At 45.6% G+C, this 15689-nt stretch overlaps 1 protein-coding gene across 9 annotated transcripts in view; it reads right to left on the reverse strand.

Annotated features, from left to right (window-relative positions):
- BCL2L11 (BCL2 like 11) overlaps positions 1-15689 on the reverse strand; it is a 44893-nt gene that overhangs the window by 15978 nt on the left and 13226 nt on the right. For 7 of the 9 annotated variants that reach the window (XR_004625014.1, XR_004625015.1, XM_011237940.3 and 4 more), the window contains one exon: positions 665-774. The exons of the other annotated variants lie outside the window; for them this stretch is intronic. Coding sequence is in view for 5 of the 7 variants with exons in the window: in XM_011237940.3 (XP_011236242.1) it covers positions 665-774 (110 nt within the window). In the remaining 2 variants the exon portion in view is untranslated. The remainder of the gene's footprint in view (positions 1-664; positions 775-15689) is intronic. 9 annotated transcript variants of the gene reach the window in all.

Here is a 15689-nt window from a genome sequence, read left to right on the forward strand (position 1 = left end):
CACTGTGTCTACAGAAGATGATATAGGGTTTTTTTTTTGTTGTTCTTTTTAAATCAACACCACACCTTAAAATGTAAGTGGCAGTCAATTCGGGGTATAAAATTTTTATGCCCAGGTCCCAGACTCTTGACAGCACTCAAGGACAGCAACACCGACTGAAGGGGGTGGCTCTCCTGCTCTGACGCGTCACCTGTCAGACTCCAGGGGCGCCATTACAGTACTACTGCTGGCATCGCTCCCTTGGGCTGAGTGAGTAGGGAAGTTTTAATAGGTCTTTACCTTTGACCCCAGGTGCCCAAAGGGAATGCAGAAACCCTCTACACAGATTGAAAATCACGTTACTCTTTACGTGGGACTACGTCAGAGCAGATCAATAACCCCTTTCTTAGCATGGATGCTTTGAGGTCTGTGCTCATGAAATTCCTCTGTCACCTTGTACCGTACTCTATTTAATTACCGTTACTTAAATTCATCCATAAAACGTTTTCAAATGGAAAACGGGAAAGGAGAAACAATGGTGGGTCACACATAGGTAATACCTTGCGTTTCCAGAATAAGCACAGAATTATTACTAGTCACCTTTAAAAAAAAAAACAAAAAAACAAAAAACAAATTGTGGGGAGGGGGAGGGTGTGAGGAGAAGGAGTAAATAAAACATCATTACCCTCCTTGGGTAATATGCATTAAATTCGTCTCCAATACGCCGCAACTCTTGCGCAATCCATATCTCCGGGCGCATATCGGCAGGTACAGCCTGAGACTGCCTCATGGAAGCTGCATCAGAACAAACAGAACAAAAATCACATTGTTTTCCATAGATCATTGAGCAAGTTCCAAAGGTAAGTTTCTAGAAGCAAGCCCATCTCACGCACTCGGTTTTGTTTTTGCACTCTCCCTAACTTCAGGACGGTGCACTGCATGATGGTGGTGGGTCTGCCACCTCGATTTGGTTAAAGAGTAATGGACAAAGAACACCTGACTTTCTCAACACTGGAGACTCAGAATCGCAAACCTTAAAAATAATCGCAAATCTTAAAAATACCCCAGCCAATTAATTACATGCTTCCATTTCAAGACAAACTGTTACACGAAAATGGTGTAATAAAGATGACCCCCCCCAAAAAAAAATTCATACTTGAAACACAAAGGAGAACATAAAAAAATTTAGGTTGTCAGCAAAGTAACTACATCTTAATTCAAGGTAGAATTCCTTTTTTTTTTTTTTAAGATTTTATTTATTTATTCGACAGAGATAGAGACAGCCAGCGAGAGAGGGAACCACAAGCAGGGGGAGTGGGAGAGGAAGAAGCAGGCTCACTGCAGAGGAGCCTGATGTGGGGCTCGATCCCATAACGCCGGGATCATGCCCTGAGCCGAAGGCAGACGCTTAACCGCTGTGCCACCCAGGCACCCCTCAAGGTAGAATTCCTAAGGAAATTCCAAACATCACACAGGAATGAGATGAAGTGGCTGCCCTATTTAAAGCTATAGAATAAGGGAAAACCTGAGAAACAGCAGGCTACCTGAATGAGCTTGTTTCTACCGCAGCAGGTGCAGTGACACCGTCACGCACAAGTGCTACCCCACGGCCAAATTAAGGCATCCTTGTCGTGTTTTGTCTCCGTATTCATGCAGCCCATAGAAGTGGATTCAAATCTCCAAACCCCACGTGGGGAGAGGACATGTTCTGGGTGAAGGAGCAAAGGCCTTTTTAAAGAAGAAAAAAGAGGGAGGTTTGCCTTTCCATTAAGCTGTCACTAACGTTCACACCCAGTCCACTCATTCATTTGGATGAAACCACTTAAAAGCCATGTGAAGGGAGCAAAACTGGGAGTTGTCAAAAGATCCCAAAGGCACCAGAAAGATGGCATTCTCCACACTCAACACAGACTGGTCTGGCATCGTGGGCGTGGGAAAGAGACGAGGTTCTTGGGCTTGTGACTGGTTAACTTACTGTTAGTCTGGGCACACTGTACGCACAATTAGACACACGTGCTATGCTCTGACCACGGCAAAATATTTAAAAACCTACAACGATCAGATTTCACAATACGGTACACATGGCTTTCTGTTTTGTATTTTTGTAAAAATATTTTGTATGTGGGGTTCCTGAATTTTATCGTTATAAGTAAAACTGATGTTTTCACAGCTCTATAAAAGTACTTAGGTGCACTCTGAAAAAAAAACAAAACGAATAAACTGAGTTTTTAACCAAGTCTTCTCAAAACTCGTCCCATCTTCTTTGTCCCCCAACCCCCACCCAAAGGAATCCAACAATGACCCCCCCACAAAGAGAGAGTGCCTGAGAGAGGGTGGGCCCCGAGTGTGTGTGTGTACATGCATGCACATGCGTGTGAAGAAGAATGCACACGCATGCTCTCCAGAATTATCTGTGCTCTGTGAGTAAGCCAAGGGAAGATTCCTAAAGGAAGCCCTAGGGGAGAACGCGAAGGCTGACCACAGAGAAACTTCTAGGATGAGCCAGGCACGTCCCCTGAATACACCCCCAACCACATAAAAAATTACTTGGGCTGTATCTTTGCCACACAAATAGTTTTATCATTACTCTGTAAAAATCTATTAAAATTAAATTTTAAATGGCTAAGACCTGCCCTGAAACAAAATTTCAGGGGGCGATATAATAGTTCACTTCCTTCTCTTGGGTTTACAGCGCTCTAAAGAGTCAGTCTGTCGGACGTACCCCATCATTACTACTCTTTGTATACTATCAGCCATCAAGTGGTTTTCTTCCCCCCAACTTCGGAAGCTGTTAAAGTCGACTCACCCCTGAGAGAAAGGAAAGCTCTTTTCTTAGAAGGCCTATGATACATCAGAGCCTGCAAGGTTTGGTGCGAGTCATTTCATGCAACCTGCTAAGCAGCCCCCCAGGGAGACACACCTGCCCCTATACATAGGTGACCGGACTAGCAAGCAGGACACCATGTGGCCGCTTCACAGCTACCGCCACACGCCTCTTCTGGGCTTCAGAGCCCCTACTTGTTTCTCACTATACAAGGCTCTCTTGAAGACAGTAATCTGCTCTCAGGGGCGCCCGGCTGGCTCAGTGGGTGGAGCATGTGACTCCTGATCTCGGGGTTGTGAGTTCAAGCCCCACGTTGTGCGTACAATTCACTTAAAAATAAAATAAAATTAAAATAATAAAGGGTAATCTGCTTTCAATCCTAGAGTCACAAATGAAAAAAATACCAATTATCCAAAAACACGTGTGAAATATAGACCATGTGTCTCATAAAAACGGTAGACAGGTTAAAAACAGCTGGCAAGTTGCCCAATGTTTAACCAATCAAGACGTTCACTAATATACCCAACGAATACGAATGCCCACGTGCCAGACACTGTTCTAGGAGGTGTTCTGGGTACAGCAACCAAACAGGCCAGGCCCTGCTCCTGTGGAATTTACATCCTTGTGGATTCAATTTCAACATTTAAAGGTTACGTTTCTCTGGACACGACACTTAGAAGTAAACTTTATACCTGTTATAACATGAAACAAAAATAACTTCCCCAGGTAATCTCCCCAACCCGGCGATGAAGCCTGCTGCATTGTACTTCACACCCTTACTCTACTCACAATGCGTGTGGTTTGGAAGGTTCTGCCTGGCGTGTGCTCGGGCTGGTAACCACCAAAGGAGTCAGTCTGTGTCAGAAGCCTGCTTATCATCCAACTAGCACCTAGTGAACATGTCAACCTAGCCAGCAGCTAAGAAGGAACTACGGAACCTTGGTGGCCAAGCCCAACGTGTGCTTAGAGATAAATGCTCTGCTGTGTTTTGGGGAAGGAGGCAAAGGAGGTAAGTAACTGTTTCTTCTCTAGGCAAGAACAGTTCGGTCGCTTAAATATACGCACAGACACAAACACAGCCACGAAGTGTGTGGCAGGGAGACACAGGGCGGGCGTGTCTGTGGCAGGTCCTGGAGGCGCCCGCTCACAGGTTCCCTCGGCAACTCTGGTGCAGATCTCCACAGACCAGACCCCGAGAACACTGAGCAACAGGCCAGAAACCTCGGGGATGCCCTGGAGCTTTAAGTAACCAAAGATAACGGATTAGACCTGGCTAAGCGGACACTGCCCGGTCAGAACGAAAGGTTAGAGCGCTCTGATTGCACTCAGGTGTATTTTTGTTTACGCTGACATAGAAGAGTGACAACACAATAACCCAATAATAAGAACAAGAAGAACGTCTCCTTTCGCCAAGGAGACTGATCTGCCTGGACTGGTCTAAAGCACCTGGGGGTTTTTGTTCTTGTTCCCTGAATCCATAAAGCTAAAATGAACGACCATCATTCATCCTGCAATAAAACCTACCTAGCATGTACACAGAATAGACAATTACCAAGTAAGCTTAAGACAAAAGTTCTATTCCGAGTATTTTAAAAGGCATCCTATTCCTGTATTTTCAAAGGGTAGTCTTAATCTCAGTACAGTGTGTTTTTCAACATAAATTTCAAACATTATTTCTGATGTGACAAAAATATCTTCTGTTTTGGGGGCAGGGGGAAGCTTTTCTTAACTTCATCACTAGTTTAATTTTAGTGGCTGTCCTATTTGGCCCCATGTCACATGAGAACCCGCCAGAGCAAAAGGATGGGGTGGTCTGGCTGACCCTAGAGAATGAGTCTGTCAGCCCCATGGTAGCACTGGTCAATGCTCAGATTCATTGGCTTAATTCTGTGCCACTGTCACCCAGAGCATGAACCACCACAACGGTGAAGGGATCCACGGTATGGTCTTCTAAAGGTGCACCTGAAGCAGGTGGGGCTCAGAGGCAGGGGGCACTCAACACAATGGCCTACCCTCACCCTTGTAATTCTACCCAGATCCTGACCCAACTACGCCCATTATAATAACACAGTCCACCTATCAGAAAGATAATTCACGCTCACATTTCTAGTCTACAAGTATGAAGCACAAATATTTTACCTTCTATCTACACTATGCTTCACAACCATAAATGTGGCTACCTGATGAATAAAATGGGTCTCTATTTGAAACAAAAACTCTTATTACTAGTCAAGAAGATAAAAATTGTAACTTATAAGACAATTTTACATGAACTTTATAAAAAATTCTTTGGAGGGAAAATTCTGGTGAGGTGTATTTTTGCCTATGAAAAAATGTAGTTTCTGCATTTAAGAAATCATGTCACACTCCATGAGCCTGACACTAATGCTTAGTGGAAAAAAAGCACAATAAAATATACACGGATCTAAATGTAAAGCCACCCCACAGCAGTAACCTACGGAAGGCCAGCTCCAATCCTGCAAGCACCAGCTGGGATGGGGGAACCTGCTAGGTCCAGATTTTCTAACCAAAGCCACTAATCAAAAATAATGCGACTGTGTCGGACACAGGCAATTCTGTCAAAAGTGTGAAGCGTTAGCTGAATTTTCGTCAAAGCTCGTAGAAACAATCATTTGAAATCCAGAATTTACTGGCACCATTATTTCTATGGAAAAAATACTGAGGTCTAATTAATTCATTTTTCTATACCAGTGCTGGGGGAGTGGGGAGGGATGGAAAGGAGGACATTTGTTAATGTCAAAGAACTCTGAGTTACGAAAAGACGTGTGGTATTTAATTAACAGACTGTTCTGGTTCCGCTACAGAACATTTTCCAACCCATACGGTAATTTCAAATCTTAGAAGCTTAGTAATTGAAAAAATTAATGTCGTGGTTAAGTGGCTGATAGTGAAATCAGGCTGGGGCTTTCAGAAAGGGCTTTCTGTAGCACCATCAGCTAGGGTGGGAAAATGGAGGGGGAAAAAAAAAAGCAACCCTCTCACCGCCCCCCCCAGATTGTCAATTCATAATGAGCTCAACATCAGCCAACCCAAATCTTCTGATTTCTCCTCAACACCCACCTGCCTCCACCCCACTGTTACCAACAGCAGGTGTTAAAGGAACAGCGGTCCCATCACAACAGCACTGCCATTGTTTCCATACCCAGCTGTCCTGCTCTGTGAGGGTGCTGAGAAACGCCACCGCATGGGGCGTGCATGTGCGCTGGGGGTACCATGCCCTACACGTGGGGCTCATGTGACTGCAGTCTCATTCCGAGTGACAGGAATGGTGCAGCTCTCACTTCTGAGGTGTGCCACTGTTGTAGTTCCCTGCGCATCCCTACTGGTGTTTCAAGTGCGGAACCAGAAACCAAATTAAAATTCATGGAAATACGTCACACTATTCTGTTTTCAGATGTTCAGTAATCCACAAATACTTAGGCAGAATCAAGATTAGATTTTAAAGTAGTCTGCATGAATTAAGCTTTGAATATGTCTTCAACTGAGTAAGGATTTCTCAGTCTCTGAAGAGATATGGAACATACGACTTAGAAGACACTATTGCTTTTATTTTCAACGCACAACAGATCATACTTAGACAAGTGCACATTTTGCCTGGCATTTACCAGGGACTGTGGTGGCCCTTCTTCTCAACATCTCAGGGTTGTCCATTTTTACTCCCCGAGGAGAGTCTGATTTAACCAAAAACCATAAGGACCCTCTAAAGGACCATTTCTCTGCCAGCTCCGAAACCAGTGCCAAACTGCTACCAAAAGACTATTCCAAAAATGTTCAGAGGAAGCACTGCCTTTGCAGGTGGCCACGCTTAATTGCGACATTCATTTGGGAAAATAAAAATTCTGGGATGTCAATTCAACCCAACAGTCTCCTTATTTAAGTGAGTATCTTCAGCAACATCTTTATCAAGTCACAGCCATCCACAAGCTTATAAGAGGCAAAAGGACACAGCCAGCCGGCCTGCTACGGGTTTCTCAGGAAACCCACCTGAGGGACCAGCCTGTCCCACAGGCCCCAGGATTCCCAGTTAGCTGGAGAGGAAAGAGCGACTGCCACTCTCTTAAGTTTCACTGCAGAAAATGCTATCGGAATCAGCTTTAGGAACTCCAATGGTTCTCGGAAATAAAATGAGCCAGAACCCAATTTCACCACATGCTCCCCACCCCCCACCTCGGTTTCTCCCTCGCATCATTTTATTTGTTGACAAACCTTTTATGCATTCAACTGAGTCCCTGGAGGGTCATGAGAGCAATTAGAAATAAAACACAGTGATGGTAGTATCGGTGCTCGGAAAGTTCCTCCATCTGTTTTCCCCTGGTACATGTTGGTGTCAAGCCTGGGCGGCTGCGTGAATTCAAAACCATACTTTACAAACAGCTGCTAGGAGACGGCACCACCACGAATAATGAAGCTCAGGAGAGGAAGCCAGTGTTTTTACTTACTCCTTTCAGTGCGTGTTGCCTATGCTTTTATGTGGCCTTGAGTAAGAAAGTCAAAACAAGCTGCTTTGATCCACTTCCAGGCTGACCATTTGGAAACTGCCAGTAAACCACGGCTGTGAAGCTGGAGAGAAGTCTGGAAACCAGCACGCATCATCTCTCCCCTTCCACCATCACACTTCTCTCAATGAAATTTGAACCTAAGCCGTTAAGAACAATGTGCTATGATGCCTCTTCACTCGTTGACTGTTCAACGTCAGAAGACCAAGTTACCCATTTCACCTGAGCTGTCCCGACATACATGTTCACATCTTTACTAGAAGCCAGTGACACGCCAGCAGCAAACCCAGACCGAGTTTTTAGGTTTCTAAGGGCATACCCACTAGCGCTGAGTCACAGCAGAAGTCCAGCATGTTAGGCAGGTGGGAGACCTGGTACAGGGGCCATCTGTAATGATGCCAGCTCGCCTGGCCTGCGTGCCCACTGCCCAGCGGGTAGCCTGCTTTTTCCCGGGCAGTACGGTCCTCACTGAAGTCCCACCTCAATCCTGCTTCTGTCCCCTGGGCCTATAAAGACAATCTATAATCCCTCGATCATTACCCCTCTTTTGACTTATTTTTTTAAGTAGGCTCCACGCCCAGTGTGGAGCCCAACATGGGGCCCGAACTTACAACCCTGATATCAAGACTTTGAGCTGAGATCAAGAGTTGGATGCTTAACCGACTGAGCTACCCACGCTCCCCTCACCTCTTTTTAATTAAGGAAGCTGCCACCACATGCCCCAGACCTGGCCCTGAACCAGTTCCTTCCACGCACCTTTTATGGCGAGCGGCGGGAAGACCCACCATCACCACCCTGGCCCCCCGTGGTGTGCTCCTGAAATGTGCTGCTCTGGAGTGCGTAGTGGTGGTCTGCATAAGGTCTGACCAGGGGCAGGACACAGGACGCTACTTCTGCTCTTTGCTTTCCCTACACTGATCCCAGTCGCACCGAGTCTCCGAGACAGCTGCAGCTCTATTTCTACAGTTTTAAATTCCTTTCAGAGGATTACAGGGGATTTGACTGTGCCATCTTATTTCGAAAAACAAATAAAAATAACCCCAAAACTACGTACAGTCAAATGAAGAGCAACTCTGAGCTTGCTTTAAGACTGAGATACAAACCCTATGCCCCTTCTGACAGTGCAATTTCCTATCCCAACAGTTTATCCCACCATTTACTCCATCAAAACTATAAAGAAAAAAGTGTTTAGAGATCTTTTAAAAGTAAATATACCACTCTACACATTAATTCACTTAAGACCACTCTTTAAGAATAAAGTGTTAAAACATTTGAAGTTACTACCTTTCGGTAACTTACATGTTATACCTAGCCAAAAATCTGATCTTGGGGAGGAAATGAAAAAAAAATTTTTTTTTTAAAGATTTTATTTATTTATTCGACAGAGATAGAGACAGCCAGCGAGAGAGGGAACACAAGCAGGGGGAGTGGGAGAGGAAGAAGCAGGTTCATAGCGGAGAAGCCTGATGTGGGGCTCGATCCCATAACGCCGGGATCATGCCCTGAGCCGAAGGCAGACGCTTAACCGCTGTGCCATCCAGGAGCCCTGGAAATGAAAATTTAAACCACAAATATAAAAATTCCTGACTACAGAGTAAATGTGGCTTCCTTTATGAAATGTTAACACTGGCAGCAGGAAACAGGTGACAAAAATCTCTTCTAATTCGCATTAAGGCCTTAAAATTACTGTATTTCATCTCAGTGATTGTGAAGACCAAGAGTGGGAGCAAAAACAGAGTCCCAAGAAGCCACATGTTAAGCAGTTTTTCTTTCCTTTTTTCTTTTTTATTATTTTTTAAAGTTTTTATTTATTTGACACAGAGAGAGAGCGCGAGCACGAGCAGGGGGAGTGGCAGGCAGAGGAAGGAGCAGCCGACTCCCCCCTGAGCAAGGAGCCCAATGTGGGTAGGACTCGATCCCAGGACCCTGGGATCATGACCTGAGCCGAAGGCAGATGCTTCAAGGACTGAGCCACCCAGGTGCCCCTTAAGCAGTTTTTCAATCAAAACATGCAAAAGTCTATCAATTTTATTTCCACAGGTGGAACTTATAATGCTGTCCACCAAGCGAGGCACTAACCTGTTAACACAGATGTATGGGCAGTGGTAACACACGGAAGTCTGAAGCGCAGTGAAAGCATCTCCCTTACAACAAATTCATGAAAGGCAGCTCTTTTTACTGCACATCATATGAGAAGACAGACAAACTTGACACCTCAATTCCAGACACTCCTTGGTGTCAGCACAAAGATGTAATCGTTGTGCTTGGACATTTAATGGTTTACATGTCCATCCTTACATATGTCTGTCACAGGCGGGCCGTGACTACTCCTTATAAAACTCACAAAGCTCGTGTGACTTGACTGAGCACAAGCACATTTAGTCTGAAAGTGGGTATCCCACCTCTAGGAGACACAGGCGAACACATGCCCCACAGCCTTTGGTAGGAACCACGATAATAAAAAGAAATGTTATAATTAAATGTTGCATCTAAAATAAGGATATTGGAAGGCTCAAGCCAGTGGCACACTGGAGTGGTACGGTGCGTGGTCAATGAGAAACACAGGTTGAGCCTCAAATTCCTTCATCCACTGACCAGGCTGCACTAACACTCAAGACACTACATAACCTTTGTATAACCCAGCAATTACAGGGGAGAAGGCCAGGCGTTGGCGTAAACCATACAAATGTTAGGTAGGTAACTGTGCCACGTTCTTCCACACGGAAACAGCATGGAAGCTAGGGTCACCACTGGTGCAAGTCCAAGCGTAAGTTGTGTGGAATTCTGTGCTGAAAGACCATCAGGTCTGGTGGTTTTGAAGGTCTTTTATCTGTTCTGGTTCACACGTGCTTCTTCCTCACCGCCCCCCCAATGAATCACCCCTCCAGGGTAGACAGACATGGCTACTGGCCCAACTCTGATGCCTCATGGGTTCTAAACTGGGCAAAATGGTTTGGTCACCCCTGTACTAGAAACAACTGGGGTTGTTGTAATTCAGCAACAAGCCCCACCCCTGCTCCACCCCGGCCCCTCCAGTCTTCTGACAACTACTGAATGACTACAACACCCTTGTACATCAGGAGAGGACACTGGTGCCTCGCCAGGTTGAAGGACGAGCCCTATGGGCTGTAATGGGTCAGTGGAGGGATCAAGACTGGACTGGGTCACCTTCTGTAACTTTCCACTCTCATACTTCATGACATATCAGTAAAAAAGACTACAGAGAAAGCAATGCTGGTATATAGAGTATGCCAGGCTTTCCTTACAGAGAAAACATAGTTCTAAGTTTCAAATGATCATGGTGGGAAAATTCAAGTGAAAAAAGGAGTTGGGTGCATTCATAAGTTGCATTAAATATTAATGAATTCTTGTTAAACCTACGAATATTTGGTCTCCTGCCATTATTCACCAAACAGTTTTCTTAAGTTGCTAAGTTGTTTTGACCAGTTTAGTAGAAGTTATGTTCAGGTGTAAGTACTATTGGGGTCTAAATGCAAATATATACTAACATAGCATATATCCAGAATTCATTTCTAGACTACTTTTTATTAAAAAATTTCTCAAGAGGGGCGCCTGGGTAGCTCAGTTGGTTGAGCACCTGACTCCTGGTTTCGGCTCAGGTCACAGTCTCAGGTCATGAGATTGAGTTGTGCGTGGGCTCCCCACTCAGTCGGGAGTCTGCTTCAGAGTCTCTCTCTCCCTCCTCTTCTGCCCCTCTCCCCTCTCTCAAATAAAATTAAAAAACAAAAAAAACAAAAAAACCTTCTCAAGAGATGAAAAAACAGAAAAAAAAAACCCCACAAGAAAGCTATTAGTCTGTCCTCCGGCACCGTTATTCCATAAAAAAGTAACTCTCTCAATAAACTAAGGTTGAGCAGCTCAACTCGCCTCATACACCTTCACAGACACACATTTCCAAGAAAAAAGTAGGTCCTTTCTGATTAAATCAGCTTCTTTTACAAAATCTCTTATTACTTGTTAAATGTGTAAATTGGTTATATCAAAACATTTCAGTAAATGGAACAGGAAGAATGCTCTGGTCCAGGAATGGAACCTATTTTGGGAGGGGTGGGGAAGTTCCCAGAACAACTCCGATAGTTGAGAAGCATCATGTTGAACCTGTTTCAATTTGAACACCTACCCTTCTCAGACTGAAATGATTGATTCTATTTTTTTTTTAAACAGAATTTTAGCTTTAAAACCATTTTCGCTCCTAAAGAAGGCCAGCAAAGCCCAAATTAAAGCACGTCCTCAGTGTCAAAGGCCCGAGTTCCCACCTCCAACACCAGATGTGCCCTCAACCCCTTTCCAAACCCCAAGTTCTGCTTCTCAAGGGGCCGTAACACCCCAGCTCTCAGGGCGGCTGACACAATCCACGCCGTCAGCCGGCCTGGGTCCCCTCTGAGTGCAGAGGCTGGAGGAGGGAAGACAGGCTCAGGCTGTAAGGCAAGCACAGACCCCAGCAGCACTCGGGCCCGCGCGCACGCGCAGCCCGGGCGGAGCAGGAGCCGAGCTGAGAACTGCCCGCCAGCAGCCCCTCCTCAGACGCTGCTTCCCTCCATCGCCGTCTGGCTGAGCTAAAACTACTCACAAAGCACGGGGATCTGCTCCAGGGCAGAGAACAGAGGAAATACAAAGCGAATTGGGGTTTCCCAGAGGACACTGGGGATACCAACTCATTCTGATAAATACTTAAAACCACAGAGGCATGGGTTCTTACATACGGGACTTAAACTTGTCCACCAGGGAAATGCTGTTTTGTTCGGCTGGCATCGGTCACCTCATAGCATGTGAAGAAAAAGTTCCCAAGAAGCATTCATGATTCACTCGTTCAGAAATTAAACCCAAAATTTAACAGATGGCTAAAGGAGCATAAATTCCCTCAAAGGGGGGGAAAAAAAGCTGTTTTAAAATTCTTCGTTCTCTTCAGGCAATGAATATTTCTAATGTTAAACCAAGAAAGCAAAATATCTCATTTCAAAAAAGGGTGCTTAATATTTGACTGCAGGAGAAAGTAGTTTAGCCTGTGTCTTATGTCTCCTGACCATTCTTTCTCCAAATACACATACTGAACTACAGTCAAGTTTCTGCCAAGTGCAATGGGCCATCTCTCACAGGTGTCCCCGACACAGGCCCAGCTTACAGTGTGGTTTCCAGATGTCTCTCCACGGTCCAAAGATCTGCCAATGAAGCCAGGGTTCTTTTTAGGGTGATATGTGGGTTCACGGGCAGGTTAGAGGTGATCCAGACTTCCCCTTCCCACCCCCACCAGGCCAGTTGCTAGAAAAGATCTTTTTTGGCGTGTTTGCTCTGGGACCTGGGGGCGTTAGCATTATAGTAGCATTTCTAGATGAATTTACTTCCCTGTGAGTTTCCTATACTCCTGAAACAGCTCCTTTTCACAGAAAGGAGAAGAAAACATTCATTACCTGTTACACTTACTGACATACCATGGCTACAACACGTTGTTGGGGAGCAAGGAGAAATTAGTGACAGAGTTCCCACTGAATGCTTTTTTCCCCCCAATTTTATTTATTTATTTGATGAGCAGAGAGGGGAAGAGGGAGAGGGAGAAGCAGACTCCCCACTGAGCAGGGAGCCCCATGCAGGGCTCGATCCCAGGACCCTGAGATCATAACCTGAGCCGAAGGCAGACGCTTAACCGACTGAGCCACCTGGGCACCCCTTCCGGATTAAATCTTTACCAACATAAGGGGCATGACACTTAATACTGAATCATACAAATAAGATGTATGTGTCACGGTGACAAGCTGCTGGGCATGCCAAAAATGAAGATTAAAATTAAAAGAAAATCTGACATATGTATTATATATTAGATTTATTCTATTATAAATGCTAGTTATGATTTTGCAAACACAAAAAGGCACATGGATAAGACTACTTGAAACCTGAATACAAAATATTTGCTTTTAACGTTCTGATATATTCCCCTTCTAATCTTTCTGTTACACTTAACACACTTTTTGTAAATTTCTTGAACACCAATGTTTTTGCCTCCCCTAAACTCATATGCTGAGCCTAATCTCCAGTGTGATGGTATTAAGAGGTAGGGCCTTTAGGGAGTGCTTAGACCACCAGTGTGGAGCCTTCATGAACGGGACCAGTGCCTTTGTAAACGGCCTCTCTCCATCACGTGAGGACATAATGAGAAGGCAGTGGTATATAAGTTTAGGAAGAGGGCCGTCCCCCAGAACTTGGACATGCTCAGCACTCTGATCTCAGACTTCCAGCTTCCAGAAGTATAGGATCAACGTTTCTTGGTTAAGCCATCCAGTCTGTGGTATTTTTGTTATAGCAGCAAAAACAGACTAAGACACTAAGATGTCATCAACAATTTTGTAACCTTTTCTACCATAACTTTATGCGAGCAGCATTTTCTATGCCATTATTCTTTTTTTTTTTTTTAAGATTTTATTTATTTATTTGACAGAGATAGAGACAGCCAGCGAGAGAGGGAACAGAAGCAGGGGGAGTGGGAGAGGGAGAAGCAGGCTCATGGCGGAGGAGCCTGATGTGGGGCTCGATCCCAGAACGCCGGGATCACGCCCTGAGCCAAAGGCAGGCGCTTAACCGCTGTGCCACCCAGGCGCCCCTCCATGCCATTATTCTTAACGTCATTAAGAAGATAGCACCATAGTCTGTCAAAAGGATGTGTAATAGGGGCATCTGGGTGGCTCAGTCGTTAAGCGTCTGCCTTCGGCTCAGGGCGTGATCCCGGCATTCTGGGATCGAGTCCCACATCAGGCTCCTCCACTGGAAGCCTGCTTCTTCCTCTCCACTCCCCCTGCTTGTGTTCCCTCTCTCACTGGCTGGCTCTATCTCTGTCAAATGAATAAATAAAATCTTAAAAAAAAAAAAAAGGATGTGCAATAATTGAAGAGATTTTCCCCATACCGTTAGGACAGTCAACAGTTTTTGTTTTTTGTTTTTTTTTTGGCTGGGATAAATAATGTCATGCTGAACCCCCCTGTACACACATTTCTTCTAGCCTTTCCTGCAGAAGGAAGGAATGGCAGGCCCTCTGCTCTGTGCCTGCAGAGCAGGGTCTGAAGGTGAGTGGGTGGCATGGTGCTTGGAACCTGGAGGACGGCATAGGGCCAAGTCCACAAGGTCTTACAGGACAGGCATTTGGTCTGTCAACAGGACCGCCACAAAGAAGGAAAGCAGTCTTGGGTCACATGCCCCAGCACAGGTCCCAGACATTGACCAAGCAGAACCACCAGAGGACACTGACCAGATGAGAAAGAAGCCAGACGTTCTGTCACGAGGAGTATGTTGAGAGACTGAGGCTGCCCCCACAAAGGAGGAAAGGAGACCAGTGAATTCTAGTGTGGGAGGTGGCAGCTGGGGCAGGGAAAGGGGGTGGTCCATGGGAGTCCCCCCACCCGCAACACAGGCGGGGTGACCGCAGTCCAGGTGCATGAAGAGATCTGGGCATTACGCAAGTGCTCCAATTCCTTGATGTAAAAGGAGGCCAGGAGGCGAGGTATCAGACTGCCTAGCATTCAGTTCTATGCATGTCTTCAAATCTAACACCACAAATACCCTGACATAAAAAACAACACAAATCAATGCACGATGAATCTCTTTTTCTGCCTTACAGTCCAATCATGCAGAACTACAGGGCTTATCTTCTCTAATAAGAAGTTCCCCTAGGGCACATGGAATCTTACTGGAGTCACCCCTGTGGTTTTCAGGCAGGACATGGGAGAGAAGCAGGGTGGACACCCCACGGGCTCACCAGCAGGGTCAGAGACAAGGCAGTTACAACAAGAGACACTGCAGTTATCATCTGAAAACAGTGGCCAGGAATACTGCTAAATCCCCTCCCAATGTTAGAAGTCTATTATTACACAGAGTAAAAACAGAGGGTGAAGGAGGTGATGGCTAAAATTCCAAGCAGTACTCTGTAGTCAGCCAATCAGAACCCGTCATAAATATTTAGTTAAAAGAAGATAGGACTTCTAATCCCATCAAGGTGGGGCCAACCCCCATCCTCCCCCCACCCAGGTCCAACCCTGTGCTATTAAAAACCCCAGAGAGAGCACAACAAACAAGAAAACGCTGAAGGGGAAGAAGAGGTGGGCTGCTGGGGACCCCGGGGCTTGAGGAATGACACGGCCAAGAGGTCCCCTGCTTCCTCATTACTTTCCATACATCTGGACAGGGTCCGGTGCAGTTCTCCAGTTGCGGGTCTCCAACTCACATGGAGACCAAGAGCTCCCAGGAAAGCCTGTTCTCCCTAGCTAAAGCACTGGGGGGAGGGCGGCCTCACCACACAATACCTTTTCGGCAACAGCTGCCCTACTCCAGCCGAGCACCACACGCTACACTCTCAGCGTGGCTGG

Source organism: Ailuropoda melanoleuca, chromosome 4 (genome assembly GCF_002007445.2).
Source record: "Ailuropoda melanoleuca isolate Jingjing chromosome 4, ASM200744v2, whole genome shotgun sequence".
Lineage (NCBI taxonomy): Eukaryota > Metazoa > Chordata > Mammalia > Carnivora > Ursidae > Ailuropoda > Ailuropoda melanoleuca.